General features: G+C 44.5%; 1 protein-coding gene across 2 annotated transcripts in view; it reads left to right on the top strand.

Annotated features, from left to right (window-relative positions):
• Positions 1-26,835, top strand: part of PIK3R3 (phosphoinositide-3-kinase regulatory subunit 3) — a 77,468-nt gene that overhangs the window by 42,108 nt on the left and 8,525 nt on the right. Inside the window, exons 1-9 of one of the 2 annotated variants that reach the window (XM_054285583.1) lie at positions 2,357-2,527; positions 17,690-17,801; positions 20,107-20,205; positions 21,646-21,826; positions 22,662-22,787; positions 23,530-23,672; positions 24,767-24,943; positions 25,407-25,481; positions 25,791-25,961. In XM_054285583.1, the coding sequence (XP_054141558.1) occupies positions 2,422-2,527; positions 17,690-17,801; positions 20,107-20,205; positions 21,646-21,826; positions 22,662-22,787; positions 23,530-23,672; positions 24,767-24,943; positions 25,407-25,481; positions 25,791-25,961 (1,190 nt within the window). In that variant the 5' untranslated portion in view covers positions 2,357-2,421. Of the gene's footprint in view, positions 1-2,356; positions 2,528-17,689; positions 17,802-20,106; positions 20,206-21,645; positions 21,827-22,661; positions 22,788-23,529; positions 23,673-24,766; positions 24,944-25,406; positions 25,482-25,790; positions 25,962-26,835 lie in introns of those variants that run through there. The other variant, XM_054285582.1, reaches the window with a different exon arrangement.

Genomic DNA, 26,835 nt, shown 5'->3' with positions numbered 1-26,835 from the left:
TGCTCTAAATTGCTTGCTGTGGAAGCTGTGATACATCAGCAAACTTCAGATCTTCCCTCACACTCTTCCATCGGGTACAGCCTTTCAGTTATTCAATGTCGCAGTCACCCTAAGGTTCAGCCAAGCCAGGAGGGTGTTTTCAGGAGCTAATGCCAGAGCAGGACAAATTATTCGTCACTTGCTCTTCTATGCTTTGAAGTGCAAATAAAGCAGACAACTTCAGTGCTGGGTTTTCCAACCTTCCCTGAGATTTCCACAGCAGATCAAGGTGTTGTCCACCCTTGTGCCTCTGACACTGGTCGGGAGTCTCGGGAAAGGACTTTTCCTTAATTTCTCAGCAGCAGCCTTTCTCTAAGGATGCTCCGCCGCGCCAAAAGCGATGCTGAGTGCCGAGCTGGCTGCACTCCTGCCTCCCGCCGGTGCCTGCGGGCTGTGGCTGCCCATCGCGATGCGGCTGCCAGGCAGGCTGAGCTTCCATTTCGGCCGTGTTTGCCGCTCAGACTTATCCCAAACCTGGTGACAGACAGACACCCAGTTTGGTGCCTTTTCCTGTGGTTTTTGGGTTTGGGTTGTTTTGGGTTTTTTGGGTTTGTTTTTTTGGGTTTTTTTTTTTTTTTTTTTTCCCCGCTGGTTATGTCACTCGAAAGCGCGTCGGGTTTTTCTCGCGGGTCACACTCGCTAGTTACGGTGCCTCGGAGATGGACAGGTTATTACGTACATTACGTGGCTCACACAGCAGGGCCCTGCAGAGGAGGGAGGGGAGCCAGTGTTTGGTCAGTGATTGTGGCCAGTGCAGCGGCTGAGGGCTCAGCCAGGACCGGCTCCCGCCGGGGATGTGGCCAGCGGCTCTACCTGCACAGGGTCCCCTGTGCGCGGGTCTCCCTCATCCCCACACGGCGGCCGGCCCGGGCTGCAGGGTGCCAGGTAGCCCCGGCGCTGCGGCGCACCGGTTCGGGGCGGGGGCAGCCCCACCGGCGGTGTGGGCAGGAGGAGTTTCCCCAGGGCCAGCGCTGGGGCTGGCGGTGTCGGGGAGTTGCGGGACCGGGATGCGGGGCCGGGATGCGGGGCCGGGAATGCGGGGCCGGTCACCCCGCGCCCCCGAACCCCGCTCTCGCCTCAGCACTCGCCTTCCTTTGTCCCGCTTAGTAACCGGCGCTCGCGGCCAATCGCCATCGAGCCGGCCGGCCCCGCCGCGCGCTGATTGGCTGGGCCGCCCGCAGCCCCCTGCCAATCCCGGCGCTCGCTGCTCCTTCAGACAAAGGCAGCAGCTCTGGCAACTGCGCTCCGCTCCCCCCGCCCCCCGCGCGTGCTCCGCGGCAGCGGCCCCTTGGCGGCCGGCCAGCCAGGGGACCTACCACCGCCACTGCGCGCCTCAGTACGGGGGGGTCAGTGCGAAAATGCGTCGAGAAAAGTGGCGAAAGCGAGCCGGATAAAAGCTAGAAAAGGGGGGAAGCAGACTTTTTTTCTATGCTAAGCTTTCTATTTGGGTCTGCCTCGTCGGTGCGAAGGGGCACGTTTCCCCTTTATGTGTTTTTTTTTTAATCCACCCCTCTCTCTGCCTCGTGGAAGCGCCCGCACACACACACCCCCGTTCACCTCCAAGGGGTTAAAGAGCCGGCGCGAAGCCCCGCCCCCCTGGCGCCGGGGGGGCGTGGCCCGGTCCCCGGCAAGAGGCGGGTGGCGGCGGCCGGGCCCCTCAGAGCCGCTTAAAATGTCACCGAGCGCGGCCGCCCCGAGTCCGGCCCCGCCGCCCGCCGCCACCGCCGCCCGCCGCCCCGCGCCGCCAGCAGGGCACGGCGGGCCCCGCCGCGGGCCGCCCGCCCGCCGCTGAGCCCCGCGCAGCCAGCCCCGCCGGCGTGCTCCGCTCCGCACCGCGGGCACAGCGCCGCCCGCCCCGCTCGGGCTCCGCGCCCGCCCGTATTGTTGCCCGCCGCCGCTGCCTCCTTTCTCGTCCTCCGCCGGCGGAAAGAATTCATCCAGAGACTGAAATCGCCCCTTTTTATCCGCTCTTCCCACCATCCCCCTGTGGGAAGCTTGTTTGGCTGATGTTTTAAAAATACCCCGAAAACGGCGATTTTTAGAAAGAATTCAGGAAAGTGGCTTTCCTGTGGAAAGGTGTCTTTTTTAACAAAAAGAAGCACTCTCTCTATATATATTATTATATATATTGCTACCTACCTTTAGTTCCTGTAGGGCAGCTGCTGAGGTGACTTGCGTGGAGGCTTTTTTTTTTTAGTTGAATTTTGCGATTTTAAATTTTTTTTAGAAGTGTTATTTTACAGCGAGGTGAATTCTTCTCGGCTTTTTTTTTTTTCCCTTTTTTTTTATCCCTCCCATTTTTTTTTTTTCTTTCCACCTCTCGATTAAAAGCCGAGCTATCCAACCTCTTATTTCTAACCCTGCCGGGACTTGGCTGTCGCGATGTACAACACGTTGTGGGATATGGACCGCGATGACACGGACTGGAGGGAAGTGATGATGCCCTATTCCACTGAGCTGATATTTTACATTGAAATGGACCCTCCAGGTAGGGAGCCGAAGCCTGCGAGCTGGCCCCGCACCCCTGGCAGCGGGTCGGGGGCTGCCGTCCATCCCTGCCCTCCCTCCTCCTGCCGACTTTTCCCTTTTAAAATAAAAGGAGAGGGTGGGGGGGGGGTGGTGAAAATTAATATCTGTAGTTAAACTTTGTGTAAACTTCCCAGGGACTTGAGCTCGCTGTCTCCTGGGCAAAAGTATTTTAATACTGGGGTTTTTTTTCGTGGGGGAGGTGGGAGGAGAAGAGCAATTTATGGTGTCTTTTGGGAGATGGAAGGAGGCAGGAGGAGGGGAGCTGCTCGCAGCCCCTCTCCCGTGTCTCCTTTTTTGAAAACCTTTATTGAAAAGCGTATATTTCGGCTGTATTCGCTCCTAGAGGAGCGCTTTTATTATCCTCTTCACCTGTGTGCCTTTATGTGCCTGTAACACTTTGATGGTGGTGATTTACCCACCTCCATTCAGTTCCAGTTTAATCGCTTTTACAGTCTCCAAGACCCTTTTCTCCGCAGCTCTCTTCCAGCAGTGAGAGATGAGGTGTGTGCTGTCGCTGGGTTTTGGTGGTGGGGGGATAATACTTGGGAACGGACTGGAATCCACCCCTGGAGGCACAGTTACTTTGATAACACTTAATAACCTTGTTCAAAAGGGTTTGATTCACTTTTTCTTCCCTCCCCCCTCCATGGATTGCTAGTGCTGAAAATGGGGAAATGCATTATCCCTTGTTTGCCTGAAGTTTTTAGATGGGGCAGAAAGTTTCTTTTGTGTCTGAAGAGGGAGGGAAGGCTTGTGAGGAGGAGAGGTTGAGTCTTTCTGTGGTAAATGAATTAAAGTAAGCATAAATGGGTACTGGTGAAACTGTATCTATACCTGTGAGAGTCAAACAGGCTGAAGCAGTGAGGTAATTGAAGGGCCTTTATCTTCTCAGGTCTCTGATCTGTACAGCCAGAAGGTACAGTAAAATAGCCACCAAAAGTCTTAGCCTGCAGAGAAATTGATAGCAAATAAGTAATTCCAAGTGCTGTCTTTTATGGGGCACGTACTTTCAGAATGTGCTTTTCAACCTGTGCCTGAATCGTGGCATGTATCTGCAAGTGTGGTTTATTCTCTTTGTTTCAGCACAGTGAGCTGTATTTTTCTCTCTGGAGGTATGTGGTACTTTAATTAAAACAGGAGGAGGTGATCATCCTCAGATTTTTGGATCTCAAGGACCTGTACTTGCTTCTTTTGGTAATTCTGGCACTTTAAAAAATGGACAGATCTCTCATACACACAGCACTGGCCACTACTCATTAAATTCTTGCACAGCTGACAATACCTATTTTTAGATGTTACTCCTGAAAGCCTGAAGTTCAGTCAAATCACTTTGCTTCTGTGAATTTCAAAGGATATCTTTCTTGTAAATGCTTTTGATTTTTAACTATTCACGAGGTAAGTATTTGTGTGTGCTTGTATCAAATGAACAAAAACTCAAGTCCCATTGTAGGTGACTTAAAGCAATTAGTGTGGGGCTTTTATTTAAAAAAAAAAAATAAAGCCCCTTGAATGGCTTAGTACAAGGAGGCTGCTAAAAGGGGCTGGGCAAAATGAACTGGCTAGAAAACAACTTTCCAGTGTTTCTGCAAGAATTTGGCCATGCGAAATTCTCACAGAGCCTTTCAAAGTTTACATTAAGAAGCAGCTCTTCTATCATTAATAATGCCAATGCTTCCATCACTGGAGCCCTCTTGTCAGGGATCAAGGATCTGCACAGTCCAAACACCCGTTAGCAAAAGGACTTCATGTTACAGGCTGATCCCTGAAGTGTTCAGTAACTTTATCTTTCATATTTTTAAACTAGACGAGGCAGAGCTGGAAATGATGCATGGGATAATCCCCATGTGTATGTCCTGATTTCGTGGAATTGCAACTTTTAAATTGCAGGGGGAGGGAGGGAGAGTGTGGCAGAGTGGGTTCTGCTTTCCCCCTGTCCAGAGGCGGGGTGGGAAGGCATTTTCTGCCCTGGGATGATAGGTCATCCCTAAGGGGAGTGTGGAGGAATTTATTTGGAAGGCTTAAACCCTCGGCGTGCCTTGGGATAAAGTCACCGCCTTTGCACCCGGTAACAACCAGAGCTCCACTTGGCCCGCTTCCAACAAAAATTTGTGAAGGTTTTTCGGTGCAGCGTGGCCGGAGCTCCTGGGAGGATGAGAGGTGGCAGCGCGGGACACCCCCAGAGCAGGGGTGTGCGACATCCCCAGAGTAGCGATGTGCAGCATCCCAAGCGAGGGTGTGCAGCACCCTCAGAGCAGGGGTGTGCAGACCCCGGGAGCGGCGGTGTGCAGTATCCCAAGCAGGGTTTTGCGACATCCCCAGAGCAGGGGTGTGCAGCCCCACTGCCTCGGCAGCCCCCCAGAGCAGCGGTGTGAAGCATCCCGAGCAGGGGTGTGCAGCACCCTCAGAGCAGGAGTGTACAGCATCCCGAGCAGGGACGTGCAGCACCCTCAGAGCAGGGGTGTACAGCATCCCGAGCAGGGGTGTGCAGCCCCGCTGCCTCGGCAGCCCCTCAGAGCAGGGGTGTGCAGCACCCTCAGAGCAGGGGTGTGCAGCATCCCGAGCAGGGGTGTGCAGCTCCGCTGCCTCGGCAGCCCCCCGGGAGCGGCGGTGTTCGGCCCCGCTGCCTCGGCAGCCGGAGCGCTCCTTTGTTCGCACAACTTGAGCCGAGACATCCCCGCTTGTGTTTTGTGCCGCAGCAGCACCGGGCAGTGGCGGATCCCGGGAGCCGAGTGTCTGTGCTCACGCATGGCTGCCCCTGATTACATTTTACTGCGTCTAAACTTGAGGCAGAAGACAAAAGCAAGGTGAGCATAATGTGCGGTGTCACCCGTAACCTCCGAGCCGAGGGTGGGGATACTGTTTCTCGTTAAGGGCCGGTAGACCTTTAATTTATCTTGGCAGGCCGTCTTAATACCCACCTTAGCCTTGCCCAATAATAATGCAGAAATAAAATCTGGTGATGGCAGGCAGCCTGCAGCGCAGCCGGAGCTTCTGTCAGGCCTCAGTGCACCTGCACCAGCTTATCAGTGTGCTTGTGTTTGCTGTTCAGGCTGTAGGTGTAAATGGATGTTCAGAGCAGTCCTGGAGCCTCTCTGCTACAGGGTTTGCTCTAAAGTTCAGAAATAAAAGTAATAATACCCCTGTCTCACTTTTTTCTCAACTCGAGCAGAGGCTGTCCAGTAACAAGGAACTGCAAGCTTTCTGCTAGGCTTTAATCCATCCTAAATGTAGGAGTTGGGACAGTTTTCCCAAACAGAGAGGTGTAACTAGGGATGCAGCTCTGCCAGCCTCACAAAGCATAATTTAGAGCAGTACAACCAACACAGGCACCACAGTGGTGACAACCAGAAGGGTGACTCCTGTTACCTCCTGCTTTTTCCTCGTGCTTACACTTAATTTTGCATTTATACATGCATCACTGGCATAAGGGAGGATCTCTTTATGGCACATAATACTACATGCGACCAGAAACTTTCAGTATCTAAATACACAAATGGGCCCATCACTTGCATATAGCTAACATAACAGCTTCTCAACTTTCTGATGTGGATTAAGTTAGAGTATTGTGGCTGTAACAGCATCATGTGCTGGCTCTGGCATTAGGAAACTGTCAGGTGTTCACTCATATGTTTGTTGTTGCTGTGGGTCTTGCTATGTGAAAAGACAAGAAAATAGGTTCTGGGTTGAATTTAGTTTACTTGACAACATGGTTCAGGTCTGCGAAAACTTGTTGCTGCCAGAAGTTTTAGAACAGAGGATTTCAAATTGACTGCAAAAGTTACCAGAGTATCTAAAGCACAACTACCTATGCATTGCCTCACTGCTACTTAGAAGGGCTAAGTCTTTCCCTCTGTAGATCTGGGATGCATTATCAGTTGTGTTGGTGATAAAATGTGTAATCACTGAATACATTTTGTCACAGTTGGATGAAAATCAGTAAGAGTGGTCTGCTGGGATTTCTAATACAGATGTCAGCAAAGATATTTGGCTCAACTACAAATTAGAGGTTAGTTTCCTTTGTGTGGGTTATGAAGAAAACCACAAGTTTAAGGCAGGCTTCCTAATGCAGAATGGGCTCTGCCTATGAACAGATAGTACAATAACTCTTTGACCTAAAGCTATATGGAAACTACCTGTTTGAACCCTGAATTATGACTAACTACGTTTATAACTTGATCCAGCTGTCTTTTTCAAGAACAGCACTTTGCCTTGCCTCATGTGCTGTAACAATGCTGTTGCTACAAAATCTTTCGATATTTAAACAGGGGGAGCAATAATTTGTGGGCTACTTAGTTTAGGCAGCACTGCCAGTGTATGAGTAAGATAAATATGCCAAGTATTCAAGGGAAAGGCTGTATTTGTTCATTATAGTTTCTATTCTCATGTATAATTTGACAACCCTTATTTTAGGGGAGCGATACTGTAATTGTAATTTGGAAAACACAGGGTTCTGAGCTCCAGGGCAGTGTTTACTGGGATACCAGGTGTGCTGTATCATTCTCAGTGTTACAGTGGAAGCTGAATGTGGCTTCTCAAAGTGGGTTTGTGGTTCGCAGTAGCCAGATGTAGGTGAACACTTCCTGTCTATGCCTGACTAGTTTTCCAGTGGGAGAACAGATGCAAATTTGAATAGCACTGTCAGTGTTGTCCTTCAGCTTATCTGGCTCCAGAAGCTTATCAAAGAAAAGTTCTGTTCTTGCACATCTTAAAAAAAAAAATAGTCCTCCTAGTGCACGTATTCAAAACAACAGCACTGTAGCTTCAACTGTCTTTTTTTGCAAATTAAAGTGTTGCAGGAAATTGTATTTCAAAAAAAGTAGATGTTTGGGATTGAGAGTTTCCCTGTTACATAAGGGAAGTTTGTGCAGGCTGATTTGGGGTACAGCAGGGAGTAAATAAGGCTCAGTCACTGTATTCTGCATATCTGGGAAAATTGTTTGGATTGGAGTATCAGCTTCTATGAGGACAGTGGTGTGAAATGCTTCTATTCTTTTCTTGTTTCACCTAGAGTTCTCTACTGTCTTTTTTATTTAATGACTTCTGTAACCATTCTTTTATTTCTGATTGCATTTTTAGGCTTGGTTTTGCAGTCCTTGCATTTCATTTTCTTTTTGATGGCCCTAACTGTTAAAGAATATCACTCATCAGCTTTCAATTAAATACATGACCACAAAAAATAGCATCATTAATAGAAAGTGAAATGCTGTTTTGCTTAAGATGAGAGAGCCTGCCTTAAAAGGCTGACATTTGTGTTTATTACTAAGTTTTCAGTTTATGTAGAAATAGCTGGGGAGGCAGAACTTGCTAAAAGGAGTTTTTCAGCTCTGTGTTCTTAAAGCTATAGGTTTATGCAAACTAAAACACAAGGGAACATTCTGAGAATAAACTAAGCTCTTCAACATGTGTTTTTGCAGCAAATGTTATTTCTGCAATTGTTGTTACAAACAGTTTTGTGTATTGCATGATTCCTGTACCTGACAGGGGTTAATCACGGTGTTCCTTCTGTCTCGCATGTTTAAAAGGAGAAGACTTTTCCTGGAGTTTTCTGTGGGGCTATTGCTTTCCCAAGCAGCAGAGCTGTCTGCTGTCTTTGCCATTGCCTGCATGATTATCTTATTCCAGACTGAAGCTGTTTGTGCTTATCTTTGCTCTACAGCTTGGGAAAACAGAGGCAGAGCTGGTCATACACATCTGCACCCAGGACTGAACACAGTTGGGTGCCTTACATCACCTCATGTTGGTTGTTTAGTGAGTCACTTTTTGGGCAGAGAGCTAGAAAGAATAAAGAATACTTTTATCAGCATGCCCTGTGTGTTTTAAAGCTTAGGCTTTATTATTGTCAGAAAGACTGTTAACTGTGTTGAAACAGTTTGCTGTAAAACTTCAGTCCCATTAACGCAATAGGTATGTTCTACTGGATTTTTTGGAAAACTCATTTTTGTAAAGTAGGTTGCTGAGTAATGCTTAAGGAACAATCTCTGCTCATGTACTAAGTGCCCCTATGGAAATGAGTCAGATTGTCTTTTTTTCTTCTGCTTTTTATCTCATTTCTTCTGACAGGTTAAAGTCTGCACAATAGCTAAGTAAGCCAGAATTCATTTCTCCACATAATATAAACTACAGCAATGAGCTGGTGCTGGGTCCCCAAACAGTGTGAGGGGATGTAACTTCTTTAGAAGATATTTTCATTGTCCTTCATGTTTGCTGTGTCCTCCACTCAACAGACAAAGATTCTGCAATGTTCCAGTGAATATATTCCAGTATCTTAAGTTTTTATAGTTCTGAAGAAAAGTGTCTGTACACAGGGAGCTTTACAAGGATTCATACAGTACAAAAAAAACAAAAGGCAAAAGTGCAGGTGGTGCCTCTTGTAGCCCTTTCCAAAAAGGACTCCAGCTGCCTGGTGAATCCTGATGCTGAAGCACAAAGGGCTCTGAAGCTTTCCTGTGGCTGAACAGGATCCAGGATCTTCCCTGGCTTTGAGTGCAGCAGCACACTCAAGATGGATGCCTTCCATCCAGAGCACTTTGAAAAAGGAGATTAAATACTTCAGCTGCTTCAGGCTGTGACTGCTTCCAGCATTCACCCAGACTCTTCCAGTTTTTGTGATTTTAGTGGTAGTTCATAGGAATGTTACTTCTAAAAGCAGATATTCCCAAAGACGACAAATAGTTACCTAGAAGTAGCTTCAAAACCATCACATTTCTCTGCACAAAAATTGGTGAGTTTGGAAGAATTATAAAAATACCAATCCACTCCTTAATATTGTTTGTTGCTTTGCTACAGAATAACTTGACTTTTGGTTCAGTGTCACTTTGTGAGTCTTGTACTTCAGGTCAATTTTCTCCTTCCAAACATAATCCTTTCCTTTTATTAATACTGCTTACTCTCTGTTAGTTTCTTCCTCTAACCCTTGAAAGAAGAATACTGGAGCCATTTTTTTTAGGTTTTTACCTTCTGTAGCCTCATCCTAACTTTTTCTCTGGAGTTCCTAAAATCTGATGCTGCACACAATCATATTTTCTTTTGGAGGAATTCTTTCCTTCCTTGCATGCCTCCCCTTAAAAACCCAAACAAAACCCCTGAAAGTGCAGCTGCTGCAATAGAGTTCAAGAAAAATTGCTATAATGGGGGGAACTTGTCTCACTGTTGATGTGTGGGGCTTTTTAAGTGTGAGCAGTAGGGCTTGCACTCAACACCTGTCCCAGGAAAATGTCTTAGAGATAAAATAGATGAGAAGTTCATTGACAATATTGAACTTGAACCTGTAAGTTCTGTCTGTTCCAACCTGAATTTGTACATTGCAATTGAATTTCCCAGGCTGTATTTCTGCCCTGTGTTCCAGTACTCCTGCTGCTCTGCCCTGTGCAGTTGTCCTGGGGACATTGTCAGAATCTGCGTCATTGTCCCTCAAGGAGCTGCTCCCAAGTGCCCAATTAGAAGTCTTTGGTGGTTTTGGCTTCATTGCCCTGGTTCATCTCCTGTTTCCAAGAGTGCTCTTGAAGGATACAAGGCAGCTTGAGTCAATGAGATGAGTGTTGAAGATCCTTCCAGTTTTGAAGGGTACAGTACAGTCTCACTGATAAGTTTTGGGGCAGTGAGAGAAGTCAAGCTGCTGCTCTGAAATGGATTTCATGAAAATACTTTGAAAATCACCATGTACTGAGTAAGGAGATTAAATCTGAGCATCAGCAATGGGCAGGCTTGACTCTTCCATGTCTGCTCTGAACTTCCCCTTCTGCTGTGGGATCCCCCTGTGGATTGGGACTTCTGCCTCATTGGAGCTTCCTTCAAGATCAAGGTTCTCAAAAAAGATGACTCATGACAAAGTCTACAACAGATTCCCTCTGAATACTTTTTTACCTTCACATTTCTTCTGGAGTCTTGATTTAGAAATGCACCTTTTGATCTTGATTTAGATGGCTCACTCTTAGCAATTTAGGTGGTGTTGAAATATTTGTGCTTTGGTAACTGGAAAATGGTTTGGCATAGCACAAGGACAGGTACTGTATGAGGAACAATTTTACATACTGCTCTGAAAGATTGGAGCTAGTGGTAAGCTGAAATAAAATGCTGCTTAGAGCAGCAAGAATCATATGCATTTGCAGCTGTATTATTATTTTTAAATAGCCTCTTGTGCAGCCAACTTCTCAGTAGCACCAGTTATTTCTGTGAACTGGATCCCCTGTGAAGTTTATACCTGACATCTGGATGGATGATTAGTCTTTGAAATACCTTGGGGAAACAGCCCTGAGCTGTTTTCATTTAAATTATTTATTATTTAAAATTAGTTATTATTTTAAAGATCTTTTTCTTTTGGCTTTGCTATGTCTCCTAGCCATAGCTGTCACTCCTGAGGCCTGACTTCATTCCCTCTCTTCTACAATGAAAAGCCAGTTCTTCATTCTCAATCACTGTATTTCTTGCCTTATTCTGAATTTTGTGTTTTCTTGCTCTTGTAAAAAAATCTGATCCCGCATGTTGAGCAAAGAGTACTTTTAATAGTGTTCTGAAGACTCTGCCTGTGGAGGAGTAGAAAACATTGCTGTGGTGTTTCTTCTGTGAGGGCAGATGAGGAGCTGCTTTACTTAGAAAGCAAAAAGGGAAACTCCTTGCTCCTTGCACTTTACATTTACTTTTGCTGTATAGTCTTCTAGACCTTACATTTGATACTGTAAAGTACAATATTCTTGTTGAATATCTGAAATTTTCATGGCAATAAAATATCTGTCATGGACTTTCATCCAGAGTTGGCAAAAGCCTGGGCCTGCTGTTTATATAATAAAATTATTCCTTCCTTGTGTGAGCCAGGCATGTGACACTGAGTAGTGATAATCTTTGAGTGATGAAACATGATAAAAGTTCTAAAACCTCTCAAGTTCATTAAAAGTGTGCTAATTATGCCTAGTAGGTGAAAGAGGACTTATCCTTTTTATCCTCCTCATGTTAATTTTGGGACAGTCACCTCAACCCTGTTGATCATGGAACCTGTGACATTGCTGTAGCTCTGCAGCAGTCACACTGGGCTCTGGGTTGGAAGGAAAACAATTTTTCTTTGGGCAGTGAAAATAATTGGGAAGCTGAGGGACTTTTGGCTTTGCACCTTCATGTAAAGGCTGGAATGAAGGGGAGGAAGTCAAAGATCCCCATGTCCTTTATCTGACTGTGAATATCTTCCATTTCTTATGTCTGAGCCCATGAAGTAACAGGGCTTGCAAAGTAGTGAGCGATGCTTTTGAAATGCCCAAAGGAATGCTGAATTTGATCCAGCCTCTTCACAGACTGTTGTTGCCCCCTGTTCTGCAGGTGCCCCAGAGCAGATGATATTTTAGCCTGTGCAGTAGCTGTGGATGCTCATGAGGAGCAGAGTGCAGCAGAAGCCTGTTGGGTTGTAGGAGGTGAAACAGTGATTGGGAGGTGTGGGAGAGGGCTGGATAGCTGGGGAGTTTTCAAACAAAACAGATCTTTATCAAAAAAGCCAATTAATAAAAACTGAAATATTTCTTAAAGGTGTCTTTTTTTATGAAAGTTCATAGAAACATAAGCAAAGCTATAATGGGAATGTTTTCATTGGAAGCCTGCCTGGCCTTCTGCCAACTTGTCTGCTGTTTTCTGTAATGAGATATTGAAAGACTTCAATTCTTTGAATATGTCTTACTCCTTGGCATCTGGCCTATTTTGGGGGAGGAGGGTGAAAATGTGAGCATGCCTGAGGTTCTGTGGCCAGCAATAATTCCATCAAGGAGCTTCCTTCCCCATTCCCAGAGCAGCTCTCCGTGCACATTCGGTGCCCTTTGAGGAAGGGCAGCTCCGAATGCTCAACCCTCTGCAGAGGGGTCTGGCAGGAGAGCTGAGATGTGGAGCTGCCTGGATCATTCACCTGCCAGGGTGGGGAATCAGCTGCTGTCAGCAGGTGTGCACCACCCTCCTCTTTGCCAGCTGGAAAGCCTCTGCACAAACCTGTGCCTTTTTCACAGATATCTTTGAGGGGTTCTCATGCAGCAGGGACAAGTGCGGGACTCCTGAGGGAGGGAAAGATTTTGAGGCTTTGCCTGAACTGTGTTAGAGAAATTGAGAAGAGTGCTTGAGAAATTGAATAAGATGGCAGAGAGCAGTTAAAGATTGGGGTGAATTTTTCTTTTCAACAAAGCTAGCCTACATTTTCATTCCAAGTCTTCATCTATGTCTCCAAAGGGAAAGCCCTTCTCTCCTCAAGGACTATGTCATTAAAATGTTAGCTGGCCTAACCACAGATTACTTGCATGTTTCCATAGCAATGACACTTTGTAGAGCTTTATATTACAGTTTGCAGGGTATCTACTGTACATCAGCCTTTTTGAAGCTGAGTAACTGTCTTGGAAATCCTCTGATCTGTTTTCTGCTTGTCACAATGTAGAGAGAGAGTAGATTGAGAGCATCAGAAAGAAGGCTAGTAAACAAGCCCATGAAAGTGCTGAGGGACTTAAAATTGACTTTATCAGAGTACTTGGTAGTTGTGATTATTTGTAACAGTAAGGTAGATGTAATGCTGCATCTAAACCTGCAGTGCTCTTAAGTATGTGGTTTGAAGCTCTTGGAAAATACTGGAAGAAATAAGTTGTGGAGCCATTCTTAGACTTAGTGGCATCTGCCTTAAAAGTGAAAATTAGAGTTTAATTAACTGGCAGGTTAATTTTGTATGCAAATAGTGCAGCCAGAGAAGAAACAGCCTGCTTGACTGGGTACTGCACGGGATATAGCGCTTGGATAACTGAGGCACTCTTCCTGTTTTCCTCCTGAATCAGTGCCACTGAAAACCCTCACACACAGGGCTCGGTGGCTCTTAGATCATGTAAACTTGTAAAGTTTTTATTCAAAACCTGACTGGGGAATGTGTGTATCTCATTGAAGTCACGGCCTACTTCACTGCAGTTAAATTGAGGACCAATATAGCCCAGGATTTTTTACGAGAGACTTTAAAAGAAACACAGCAGCGTTGGACTGCAGACACTTGCCAGCTTTCCTGCCTGCCCGGGTGTTGGAGGCGCTTTGGATTTCAGAGAGCCAGCTCAGTTAAAGTCACAAGTCACCTTTTCAAAAAACAATTCTGCACAGTCAAGAAAGCATCCCAGAGCTACCTGTGGCAGAGCCCAGTCCACGGGCTTGTCTCTCCAGGGCCCTGCAGAGTGGCTGTACCTGCTGGAAATGGCACAGCAGCCATCAGGGCCTGACGTCAGCAACATCCGATCCCACGCCCAGCACACATTGGCTGCCATCCCTCTGCTCCATCACCACCTCGTTTTTATTTCCCCCTTCTAAGTGACACTAAGCTAGCATTGGGATTTAGCTCAAGCTAGTCTGCCTGGGAAAGCTAGAAAGAGGGAACTAGAGTTGCTGAAGAAATTAAAACCAGACATGCCCGTGAATGCATGAGGGAGAGCCAGTCTGCTCTCATTGCCAGGCGGTCACTGAGGGCTGAACCTGATCTTTGGAATGTTCTCATGTGGGAGTGAAGGGTACAACTGAGCTGTCACCTTTTGGTGTTTGGAAAGAACTGTGCTCTAAAGCTGTCCTAGAGACATGCTAGGGGCAGGATGCTTGTGTGTCTGGTGCAAAGAGAAGGTTCTTTATTAGAACAGATAGATCTGTTGTGCTGTTAATCACTTGTGATCAGTGTTTCTCTCCCAGGAAAAAGGAGGCAAGAAACCATCAGGATCATTCGCTTTAATCAGAGCTGGTTTTGAGATAAAGTAAAATTGTGCCTGTGGCTAGATCAGAATTGGACTCAGTGACACGGAAAGAAACACGGCTGCTCTTGAAAGCATTTCTGTTGACTTCAAGACAGTCTTATCTTACTTTATTCTAGGATTTTAGATCTCTAATATTCATTGACTAAGGTATATAAAAGTGAATTCTTTTGAATTTAAAATCAAAATCTGTGGACTCTTTGAGGCTCTCTGTAGCTTCTCACAGAAACAGCACAGGATTTGTCCTAGCAGGGTTGTTACTACCATCTAGGTACTAAGTAAAAACTTCTTTAGGATGCCTCTCCTAGCAATGCTGGTTGGCCAGCATTATGAGGGCAGCAATGTGGTGGATGCTGCTCTGTTGCAGTAGACTTGCCATGCCATTACAAAATATTCCCCTTTGTCATCACGGGGCTGGGCTGTGAGGCTTTTAAACCACCTTTGTGAGTGTTCTCCATTTGTACAGACTAAAGTCTATGGGCTGAGAGGGTAGCCAAGAAATGCTGAAATGGATGGGCATGGGATAAAGCAAGAGCAAGGGCCTGGTTCTGCATCCAGTACAGGGGGAAATCTATTGTGATTCAAAGAGCTCAAAGCATTGAAAGTAAAGAATTAGATACATAGTTCTCTGGAAAAAGGATCCACCCTTGCAAATAGTTTTGTATTTTTGAAATGTGCAAGCTATTAAAAAGCATTTTTCAAAAGTCTATTGTGTAAAGGACTGACTTCCATGAGTCAGGTTTTACAGGAACTGGTCCAAGCCTTGTTCTTTTCCCTGAAAGAATTTCCTTCCAGTTTTCTCATGAAGAATGAAGTTCTGTAGGCAACGTCCTGATAGTGAGAACTGATATCTGCCTATAAAGGGAAAGGAGAAACTCCCACCTGTAGTAGGGACACTTGGTGTAATGTCCAGTGCTCTGAGTCCAAACTCCCATTCCTTACCTTTCTGGTCTTTGTTAGTTTGCTTTTCTGCACCCAGTGCTTTGGAGTGAGCCCTAACAAAGCTGCCAAATAATCCCACAGTGTATAAAGGAGCAAGACTTAATCTTACAAGGAGGACTAGAGAAGTATTTAAGTATTCTAGAGAACACTTGAAAGCCCCTTCTGGAAAGCCCCTACTACCAGTGTAGAACAGGATTTTTACACTGTAAAATACCTTGAAGTTGTTGATATGTCCAGGCCTTAATTTGAAGGTCTCCTTGAAATAATTGCAGGTACTGGTGCACTTTTCTAAGAACTCTCTGCACTCTTGTGTGCTTTTTATGTAAAACCTAATATAGTTTTTGATGACTCAGAGCCTACAAAAGATTCTGGAGTGAGTCTACAGGTTTTCTGACCTCAGATTTTCTGTGACACTGATGAGACTCAGAACTGCTGTAGCTGTCCTGTCCCAGATGTGATGCTGGGAGCAGGGAGGACCTGATGACATTTCCTAATTCAGGAACTTTGTAAGGGGGAGATGGAACAGCACAGAGAATGCAATTGATTCCACAGGCTTAGCCTGGATATGTGTTCCTCTCACCCTGGATGAGGCTGGGAGCTTCAAGCAAAGTAGGGTTGGAGCCATGTCTCGCTCTCAATGGTGCTTTGTGCAAATACTTGTGCACTACACAAACAACTGCAGTAGTTAAGCTAGGAATAACTGAAGCTTCCTAACCAGGAAGCTGCTTCACTGAATCTGAAGGTTTTCACCTTCCTTTTACAACAAGACCTGTTATTGCCTCACTAGATGTGTGCACACCTGAAAGTTCCCAGCTCACCCCATAAAAAGAACCTGTATGCTGGGGTTTAATGCTTGGTCCCGCAGAATGAATGCTGCTATCTGAATCAGGTGTTTGGTCAGCAACCCCAGGGTGCAAACGTCTGGGTCAAGGTTCAGATTTAGTTTAGATTGGCTCAATTAAAGCATCTACTGGTTTGTCAGAGAACAGTGAAGTTACTGTGTTGGATATTCAGCATGAAATGGTATTTGGAGCTGCAGTTGGAAGCCTGTTTTCTCTTCTTTCATGTGGGAGGTGTGGCTCGGAGGTGAGCAGCTGCATGGTGCCAAGTAGCACACCTCTCAGTGCTGAGCCATTCTGTGCTGCAGCAGGAGATCAAAATCTTCTTTCTGCTGCCTTTATTTGTGTTCCTGTGTGTACCTGGGGATTGTGCATCTGAAAGATGGCTGTTGTCACTGTGTCACTGCTCGCTGGTGCTTGTGTAATCTGATGGCGAGGGCACAGGGCTGCAAGCAGATGTTCAGGGTCTGACTTAGAAACCTGCTAGCAGCAAATCAATGTGTGTAGCTGCTTTCTTACTCTGAATGAGAATGTGACCTGTCCCTCTGTAAAACACTCATGAAATGCCTTAAAAATGCTCTTTTTCAGTGGCAATGTTCCTGGTGAAGCGTCTAGTCTTTGCAAAACAGGGGAGAGCATTCAGGACACCTTTCCAAAAGAAAACGTATCATACATTTCTGCTCACAGACCAGTCTCTCCCAGTACATGAACGTGCCTGTGGCTGCTGAATTAACTGATTCAGGGCTTACAGTCAGGTTCATGATAAAGTTGTTTGAGCAAAAACCGGCCAAACAGAAACAGCTTTGGTATCTTGTATGCCCTTACATTTGTAACCTATTTTGAGAATGGAAGTAAAAGCTATGAATTCAGATAGGGGAATTCTGGGCAGGCATGCACCAGCCCTGCAGGTGTGCAGTTCTGCCTGTCTGCTGGGCATCTGTAGCATCCCCTTTCCTGTGCTAAACACTTCAGCTTGCACTTAGCAAAGCAGTGCAGACACTCTGTTACCTATCATCCCCTGTCCCCTTCCCTTATCACCTCATGTCACAGTCTTTGTTCCAAACAGAAGCCTAAATGACAAACCCAAGGTAAAACATGAACCTTGGGTGTGTGACAGACACAGCCCTGCCCAGCCACCACTGCTCTCTAGCAGTGTTTTGCCCTCTGAAGAGTTCACTGTTTGCTCTTGTGGGCTGGCTTCGGGGCTGCTGATGCCTGAGCAACTGGAGTTTTTCCATGGTGGTGCCCAGTGCTCTCCAGGCTGTGGCTTTCCAACACAATACACCTTTGTCATTTGTTTGGAGCTTTAGGCGGCACCTGCCCTTGTAGTCGTGCCTGCACCAGTCTTCTTTTAACAAAAACTCACATTTCCTCATACTCCTTACTTTTCCCCTCCCTCAAGCGTTTGATACTAAAAAATCTCAGATCACACTGGAACAGTTGACTTCAGACTTCCTTTAAGATTACAAGTTCCATTTGGTTTGAGAGAGCTTGAAAGCTGAGTTCAAGATGCACATTTTCTCTTGTTTTATTTTTTTTTCTGTAGTATTTCATTAACAGTTTAGTGATTATTTCCTCCTGTTTACCTTCTGTTAATCTGTTTTTCTTTTTCAGCTCTTCCTCCAAAGCCCCCCAAACCAATGACTCCAGTCAATACAAATGGAATAAAGGACAATTCCAGTTTCTCTCTGCAGGAAGCAGAGTGGTACTGGGGGGACATCTCAAGGTAAGCAGTATTGCTAGAACATATTAATTAAAATGTATTAATATATATTGTTAAAAGTAGGATAAGCCTGCTAGAATTCAAGACAAAAAGAGCATACCTATTTCAGGCAGCATTTTACTGGAAGGGAATGCTTTGGGACCATGCTTGACAAAGCACCTAAGTGAAAGTATTCAGCTGGATTCAGGATATTTAAATTGTGGCTCCTCTACTGCAGATATTGGCAGTCTTGGTGACAGTAATTTTTGAGTTTCTAAATTTGCACACCTATATAGTCTTTAAAAAGAAGATAAATGCTTCTGAATCTGATATTTAAAGAAGTGTTGTAAGCATGCAATCCTGGAATGCATGCAGTTCAGCAAAATTTCAGTATAAAAATAATACTTCAGGATAAAAGGAGTTGCATTCTTATTTTTGGTTTCTTTAATGTTTGTTTAAAATTTCAGCTGTATTAATTTCTATTACATGGTGATATGAAAAATAGCTCTTACAAATGCTAACCATCATCCCAGCTATACTGAGCAGATGATAGAGACACATACCAAACAAATTAGGTTTTGCCTCTTAAGAAAACCCTTTTTTATGCACTTGAGAGAATAGATTGCTTGGGCTAGGTTCAGAAAATGAAAGACCTGTTTTTATATACTTAATTGCATAAAAGGACTGAAATGTTCAGTCATCTCTTACCCTCTTAAGGCACTTCTGAAGAGTCTAGAATTTGGAGCTGTAAGAGGACGGGCAAGTGTGCTGGGAGTGTGATCAGGAATTGCTCAAACTTGTGCACATAGTACTTTGAAGCACTTTGGCAGATAGAGGCATGAAGAGTGTGTTTGCCACATGAGCTCACTGACGTTCTGAGGGAGATAAAGTTTTCATATCTTTATTGTATCACCCTTATCTTTTTATAAAGCTAACCCTCATAGATCTTGCTTTTGAAGGGCCTTGGCAGAGATATTTTTCTGTTAATTTTAAGCTGAAGCAGAGTGGCAAAACCTGATCACAAAACCCACTAAGCACAGTTTGTTTAAAACTGCTCAATATTGGTATCAGTTTATTGACTGTGGATTTGTCCCTCAATTACCAGTGCCCACGGTGGCAGGAGCTAATGCACTGCAAATCGCATTGGAGTGGCTTTATTAGATTTAAACTTGATACACGCTTATGTAAAGATGGAATTGTTTATGACCCTGGTTTGGCAGCCAGCAGGTACAGGCTGCATCAGGCTAGCAGGGCAGGAGCAATGTTCTTCAGTCAAGAACTTGGGCTGAAAATTCTGTCATGAGCTCCAGGGTGCAGCTTGCAGGCCCAAACCTGCAGGTCATTATCTGTGCATTCCAAAAGGAGTTAACTGGGACCAATCTGTAAAATGGTCCGAGAGGAGTAAATGGATATGAACATGTGATACTCGGTGGGAGTCAGTTTTACTAACAAAATAGTTTTCAGGTAGCTAAATCAAAGCTAAGGCTATTCTTTTGTTACTCTTTTGAATACTTTTGTTCCTTAGTATTTGAACAAAAAAAACTTGCTCTTGGTTTTTCTTTGTAAGATTCAGCTAGGCTTCCTACAGCACCTAAAATTGTTGAGACTACTTGAGAAACTTTAGTTTCCAAATGATTGTATTAAAAAATGCTTAGGGCTTCCAAAACCTTTGAGGGAGCTGTTATAAAGTGAGATGCATAATCTGGGTGAAATGCTCATAAGCAAGATGCATATCTCCTCAGCTGAAATAATTTTCTTAATGCCTACAGGTACTCACTTTCACTAAAAGATTTCTTGGTTTAGCTTAAAGCTCTGGACTGAGTATCCTTCTGCCTCAGTTGTAAATAAGGAAAAGTTGCACTGCAGCTAGCAAGGTTGTAGTGGTTTAAAAGGGCTGTAAATAAGATCAGAGTTAAGCCAATAATGAGCCTCTTGAGACTAAAACTGTGCTAAACTCTAGGCACCTTTGAGCTGTGATTCCAGAGACCATGTCTTAAGAGGTCAGGACTGGCTTCTCAAAGGGCACCTGTTCCAGTGTGGACTTTAAAACCTGAACAGATTAAAGGGAAAGGTTGTGAACTGAGTCACAGCTGCCACTGTTGTTTAAACAGAGACTCCTTCCTAAGTGGCAGTTGACTGCAGCTACTTTTCTTCAGCAGAGCTACACAAGCTCAGACTTGCTTTAGGTGGCCTAAAAATCTGGAGAGCCTGAGCATGACAGAAGATTGAACTCTGCAGACATTGGTGTTGCTGGGTCAGATGTTTCACCTGTGGCAAAGGTGGTCATGTCCTTGGCACTTCTAATTTTGCCTCCCTTTCCATTCTCCAGGGAAGAAGTCAATGACAAATTACGAGACATGCCAGATGGAACATTCCTGGTGCGCGACGCATCGACCAAGATGCAGGGAGACTACACTCTGACACTGAGGTGAGCACTGAGCGCTTGTGGTCCCCTCAGCAAAGCCCTGAGGAGCTGTTGCCATTCCAGTGGCAGCCCTGGCTGTGTGAAGCTCATGTGGCTCAAGCTGAGAGATGTTCTCAGTTGTGCACATCACAGAACAAGCAAATAAAGAGCCAGGTCTGACAGTCAGTTCTGCTCTGTGCACTGAGTCCTGTGCCTCACTAAGTGCTACCCTGAGGATCTCTGTGTAGATGAGATGGGACTCAGGGAGGAGAGCTGCTCAGGAGTGCTTCATGGTTTCACAACTGCTAAGGTAAAAGGTGTTTGTAAATCAGGCCTTTGATTAATGGGAGAGTGTTGAATACCTCATCAGCGTGCAGCTCTGGAGAACTAAACACAATGTCTTAGTAAAAAGAGTATCTTGTGCTTTCTGATCCAAAGTTTAGGGAATATTGATTTGGAGCCGTGTTCTTTTCTTCATGTCTGCACGTGGCAGATTTCCCAGAGCTGCCCCAGCCCTATCTGCTGCAGTTAGGCAGAAGCCTCATGTGACTGCCTCTGGTGCCTTGCCCAGCCTGCCCAGCCACTTGCCTCTGACAGGCTCCCAAGGTTGATTGTTAGGGACAGGCAGGTGAGGCACAGGAGCCACAGCCTTTGTGGCACACCCTTGGGAGTTACTGTGATACACAGGTACTTGATCCTGCCTTGAAATTCCATTGCCTTGGTGGTTGGTTTGATCCCAAGGGTGTAGTTAAAATTCTGCTTTAACTTCTGCCTCCAAGTTCACAGGCTGTGTGCCAAGGTTTGGCATGATTTAGTTATTTTACTGAATTCTACTGAATTTTTGTCTTTAGGACGCAAAATTGTAAGTACAGGAGAAGGACAGAACAGTGTCTAAACAGTCTGTTGTTGGAAAAAAAGGAAAAAAATAAGCACCATATTTGGGGAAACCAGTAGAATATATAAATCTGGATAACGACATGTACAACCATCTTGTAATCCTCAAAGGATATTGTAAATTCATGTATCCTGTATTAGCACCCATAACTCAAAAATATTCATTAATAATTGTATAAATCTGTATTCTGTTGCATACTGTTAGTGACCCTGAAATGCAGGAAATTATGGGTTTGGGTTTTATTACAGCTCCTTTATTCAGCCTTCAGAAGTCTCCTTTTCCCTTGCAAAACTTCTGGCAAAGCTAGGACTTAAATACCATAAACTGGCTCCAGAATGAACACACAGGAAGAGATTTACTTTGGGCTTTGTTCCTGTTCAAATAATCTGATGATAATTCTGTGTGTATTGACTCTTAAACTACTTAATGCTGCTGCTGTGTAAAGAATCTCTGTGAAGGTGTGCAGTGTGGGAGCCGCTCGCCCGGGAATCTCACTGGTGTCATCAGCCTTGGTGCTGATGAGGGATGGGAGGGACACAGCAAAACCTCTGAATGACTGTGCTTTACAGGAAGGGTGGCAACAACAAACTGATAAAGATCTACCATCGGGATGGGAAATACGGCTTTTCTGATCCGCTGACATTTAATTCCGTGGTGGAGCTCATTAACCACTACCGCAATGAGTCCCTCGCTCAGTACAACCCCAAGCTCGACGTGAAGTTGATGTATCCTGTGTCCAGGTACCAGCAGGTAAGAGCTTCATCAGACCCCAATGGCTTTTAGTGCAGACCAGAAAAAAATTGCAGATGTGTATCATTTTTTTAATTGGTGGTTTATTTTTGTGTGTGTTTTTATTTGTTTTGGTCGGTTGGTTTTTTGAAAACAGGAAATTTTTTTTGCCAAAATTTTCATATTTGGCTTCACTTGCATCTTCCAAATTGTCTAACCATCTAAGCTGCTACATTTTGTCAGGTTTCCAGTCTCCATCTGAGCCCAACAGAGGATTTAAACCCTGAGAGGCAGCAGAGTTGAACCTCTGGGAAACTTTTTAATTTCTCCATGGACCCTGGTGAACCCCCTGAGCACTGCTGTAACCAGTGCGACCCATATGAGCTGTGCAGCTGCTCACTCTGTGCATAGCCATCTAAATTTTTCAAGAACGTTTTTTAAACTTTTATTCAGCAGCCCAAAACACATTTTTGCATTAAGGAAAAAGAACTGCAAAGCTTTTTAGAAAAGTAAAAAAAAACCCCAAACTCTGATCTTTAACTGAAGATTCTAAGCAGTTTCCTTCCTTCTTTCTTGAACTGGGGATAGCAATCCTGAAAGTAAGGTGTGGTGTGTTTTTGGAAGTTTAGGATTTTGGCACAGCTCTTGGTGTCCCATAGTTCCAGTTCCTTGTGTCTGTAAACTGTGGAACATGTTTCACAAAGGAAGGCAGATTTAGACAGAGTGCTCTCTAAAAACTGGATTATAAAGCATGATGCTAATATCTGTAAAATGCAAATATGCATAAGTGGACAAATGAATACTCTTAAGGAAAAGCTGCTTTGCTTGAAGACTTAACAGCTCTTTGTATGTGCAGGATCAGTTGGTGAAAGAAGATAATATAGATGCAGTAGGTAAAAAGCTTCAAGAATACCATGCTCAGTATCAGGAAAAGAGCAAAGAGTATGATAAATTGTATGAAGAATATACCAGAACATCCCAGGTTGGTACTGCTTTGGCTCTTTGTGGAGTGTGTTTATTGTTGTTTAAAAAGCAAAGAGTTTTTTTAACCCTGTTAGGGCTAATAAAGGCAGTATAAGGAAAAAAATCTTAGTAAATTGTGGAATACAGCAAGGAAGTTTCATATTTGATGGAAACACTGAATATTGCTGTTGCTGATAGTCCTAGAGGTATGGTGTGAGGCAAAGAAGAGGAGCTGAACTTTTTAGTATAAAGTAAAAGCTGTGGAGAAGGCCAACACTTAGAAGCTTTACACTGCTGAGTATTTCCAGCTGCCACATGCTGCAGTGAGAGTTGTAGAGGGTTTTGTCCAGGTTTTTTGTGAAATCATATGCAAGTCAGTTACCAGATATTATGCATTAAGGAAGTGTGAATACAGTATTTGGACTGCTTCTTGAAAAATAAGATAGTTCATATATGGGGAGGAGGTTTGCTGGCAGTCTTCCTGCAAACTAAGATGGAAAATATGACTAAAATGTTTGAGGGGTTTGCAGCCTAATAGAGAGCATGGTGTAGGGGAGGAGGGTAGACTTACAGGGAGTAAGTCTGCCTGGTTCTTTCCTGACCCTGCTCAGACATTTGACTGAATTTAAAGCTGATTAATCCTATTTTAACTAAGTGGGGGGGAAAAGTATCGTCTTCTCAGTCAGTTTAGGGAACATAATCGAGTCTTGCATTGTCATCTGTATTATGAACAAATGATGAAGGACTCTTTCCTCACACAGGAAATTCAGATGAAGAGAACTGCAATCGAAGCATTTAATGAAACAATTAAGATATTTGAGGAGCAGTGCCACTCACAAGAGCGATACAGCAAAGAATACATCGAGCGATTCCGCAGGGAGGGCAACGACAAAGAAATTGAGCGGTGAGCTCTCAGGTTCTGTTTGCTTACCTGGAAACAGTGGTGTCCACACTGGCACTGCCATTACAGCATCATAGAAATCATATAAGCCACTTTGGAAGCTCAGTGTTTTCTGAGACCTTCCCTCAAGGTATCTCAGCCTTCAGCAAAGCTCTCTTCTCTCAAAGAATTGCAGAGCTGGGAAATCTCTGGATTATCCTCTCTTAACTTCAGTAAATCAAGATACTGGGATGAGGACCAGGAAAGAACAGGAAATAATGATTTAATTTGCTTATCCCATTTCTATTTGGATTTGCTCAGAATATAATTCAGAGAACTCTGTACTTGCAAACTGCAAACTGTGAAATGTACATAAATCTGATAAATCTCATTGTCTGTAGCTGGTTTTGGTCACTTTCAGAGAAGATAACTGTTTAGTAGCTGTCATCTAACAAATTCAGTGAGTGCATTGTTTGAAACTGCCCTTCCAAGAGGGTATTAGCAGAAAAGGCTGGATCTGGGCCTTTAAAGAAAGGCCAGGTATAATGCCTCACTTGACACAGTGCTTTATGAACCACATTAAAGAGGTTTTTGGACCAGAAACAGTTACCTGTAACAATCTCACTGTGCACTTGGGGTGCTTCATTCTGAGTAAAGACAATTAAGAAGCAAAAAATGTAATTTTCCTGAGTCACACAAAACCTGCAAACTAATCTTGAATGAAGAGACAGGCAGCATTACTTCCTTGTAGCTCTTGATAGTAATTGAAGTTTGCATTTGAAATCTTGCTATTGCTGATGCCTGTGCTGGGCTCGCATAATTGATACAACAAAAACTGAATCTGTCAGTGAGGGAGGAGTCTGTTCTAGTTTACCTTCCTACAGAGAATTTCTTCCTGCGTCTCTGCCAGAAGGAAATATATTAAGGTAAACTGAAAGTTCCAAGCCCTCTGACAAGAGGTCTTTCCTGTAACTCATACAGTAATTTTCATGTGAGGATGAGGTGGTCAAAGGGAAGAGTTGCTGTTATGGTAGCACTTTGATACTCTTCTGTAAGTGCCACCAGTAGGTTCAGTCCTTCTGGGCTGGTTTGACCTCTTCTCTCATACCCATTTGCAGGATAATGATGAACTATGAAAAATTAAAATCACGCCTCGGTGAGATCCATGACAGTAAAATGCGCCTGGAACAAGACTTGAAGAAACAAGCTCTGGACAACAGGGAGACTGATAAGAAAATGAACAGCATCAAGCCTGACCTAATTCAGCTCCGCAAAATCAGAGATCAGTATCTTGTGTAAGTAAGCCTGACCCATACCTCAGAATAGTGTCTCTGATGAATCTGATTAATGGCTGTTTCCATCAGGACAATAAGAGTTTAATTTTCTTTTCATAACCAAAGTTCTGTTGATGTTAAGGTACTACAGTCTGGCAGGGGATGTCTGAGAGCTGGTTGGCCTCTTCATGACTTCATTATTTAAAGAGCCAGCCACAACTAGGTGCACAATCTGCAACTCCTGTAAATGAAGAATTTAAGAAAAATTAGTTATAAACAAAACCTTTGATTGCTAATACAACAGATGGTAGTGCTTTTTTTCTGTTATGTTGTTTATATACACACTTGATTTCACCACTGTTATCCAGCTCCTGATGTCCCTGGGCTGGACACAGACTGTTTCTCCTATGTCTGAGCTTCAGCTTGCTCACTAAGAAAACCCATACATGTTCTCTAATGTATTAATGTTCTCTTCTTCTGGCAGATGGCTCAATCACAAGGGGGTGAGACAGAAGAGAATAAATGACTGGCTGGGGATCAAAAATGAAAATATTGATGAGTAAGTGTCAGTATACATATGATTTTATTGAGAAGTGTTCCATTAGTGTTTTCTCTTGTGGGGTTGGTAACAAAAACTACCAGTTTCTCAATAAAAGACTGGAGTCATGTGATGTCATGTGAGGCAGCAACTCTGCTGAAACATGTAGGATTAAAATTAAGATCTAAGTGGAAGCCTTTAATATATGTTTGTTAGGAGCCCAACCTCCCAATTTGGGCAATTCTGGTATTTCTTTGTATGATTTCTGTGAAAATAACTCTGCTTATTAACTCCTTTACTGATCATTGGTTAACAAATGTATCCTCTCAGCACATACTTTGTGAATGAAGAAGATGAAAACCTGCCACATCATGATGAGAAGACTTGGTTTGTCGGGGATCTCAACCGTGTCCAAGCAGAAGACTTGCTCTGTGGGAAACCTGACGGAGCGTTTTTAATTCGCGAGAGCAGCAAGAAAGGATGTTATGCTTGTTCTGTGGTGTAAGTCTCTTTTCCTTTTTATTTCAACTACTCAATGCATAAATCTCTACCAAAGCTCTTTATTTTGGAGAAAAAAGCCAGGCCTTGCTTAGGCCTACCCATTGGAATGTGTTGCATGTTTGCAGGAAGATGGGCATGGTAAAAGCTTTGTAACAAAAATGTGCTTTGAATGTGCAATAGCTGTAGTCCTGCAGCCTCTGCACTTCCCACAGTAGTTAGTACAAAGTTCTGAAGTATCCCAACTTGAAGCTCTGTAGCAAGGGCCAAGTTAGGGTGTGGGATCTCAGTCTCTCAGAACTGGGGTGCAGGGTGAGCAAGACCCCCCCTGGGGGGCTCGGGAGTCCTGGAATGCTGCCAGAGATGTCTGGTGGCTGGACTTTGATCCCACATGGGAGATGACATCAGTATGAGGACGGGAGGATTTCACTGGGGTGAATGGTGAAGGGACAAGTTAATTGGAGTGTGAGATACAGGGTTTAAGATCCCTGTACAGGGGGGTCTAGAGAGGCAAGATGGAGGGATTGGGGCGTGCCCTTCTCCTTCTTCTTCTTCCTCTGGGCCTCCATCTTCTGTGGTGATGTTGGCACTCCAGGATTGGACCTTACTAGGGGAATACTGGTTAATAAGGGTAGAGGGTATTGGAGAAAAATGATAAATATTGTATACGTAACTCCGGGTATAAAGATAGGTGACCGCCCCAGGGGCTTTAGTGTGTGCCCATGGCTGACTGCTGAGCAGAACTCTGTCAGGCCAAGAGAAAATCTTTTAGATAAGCAATTAATAAACACCAAGACCAAGAACAAATCTGAAGTTTCCTCTCGTCCTTTCGAACCCGGGGGCCCAAGGCCATCTTTGGGCTTTTCCCCAGACCATC

This window comes from Melozone crissalis, unplaced genomic scaffold (assembly GCF_028551555.1).
Source record: "Melozone crissalis strain CALT ecotype California unplaced genomic scaffold, PUWL_Pcris_2 ptg000045l_1, whole genome shotgun sequence".
NCBI classification, from domain to species: Eukaryota; Metazoa; Chordata; class Aves; order Passeriformes; family Passerellidae; genus Melozone; species Melozone crissalis.
Note: the sequence above shows the minus strand (reverse complement) of the source record. Positions and strands in the feature narration are given on the sequence as shown.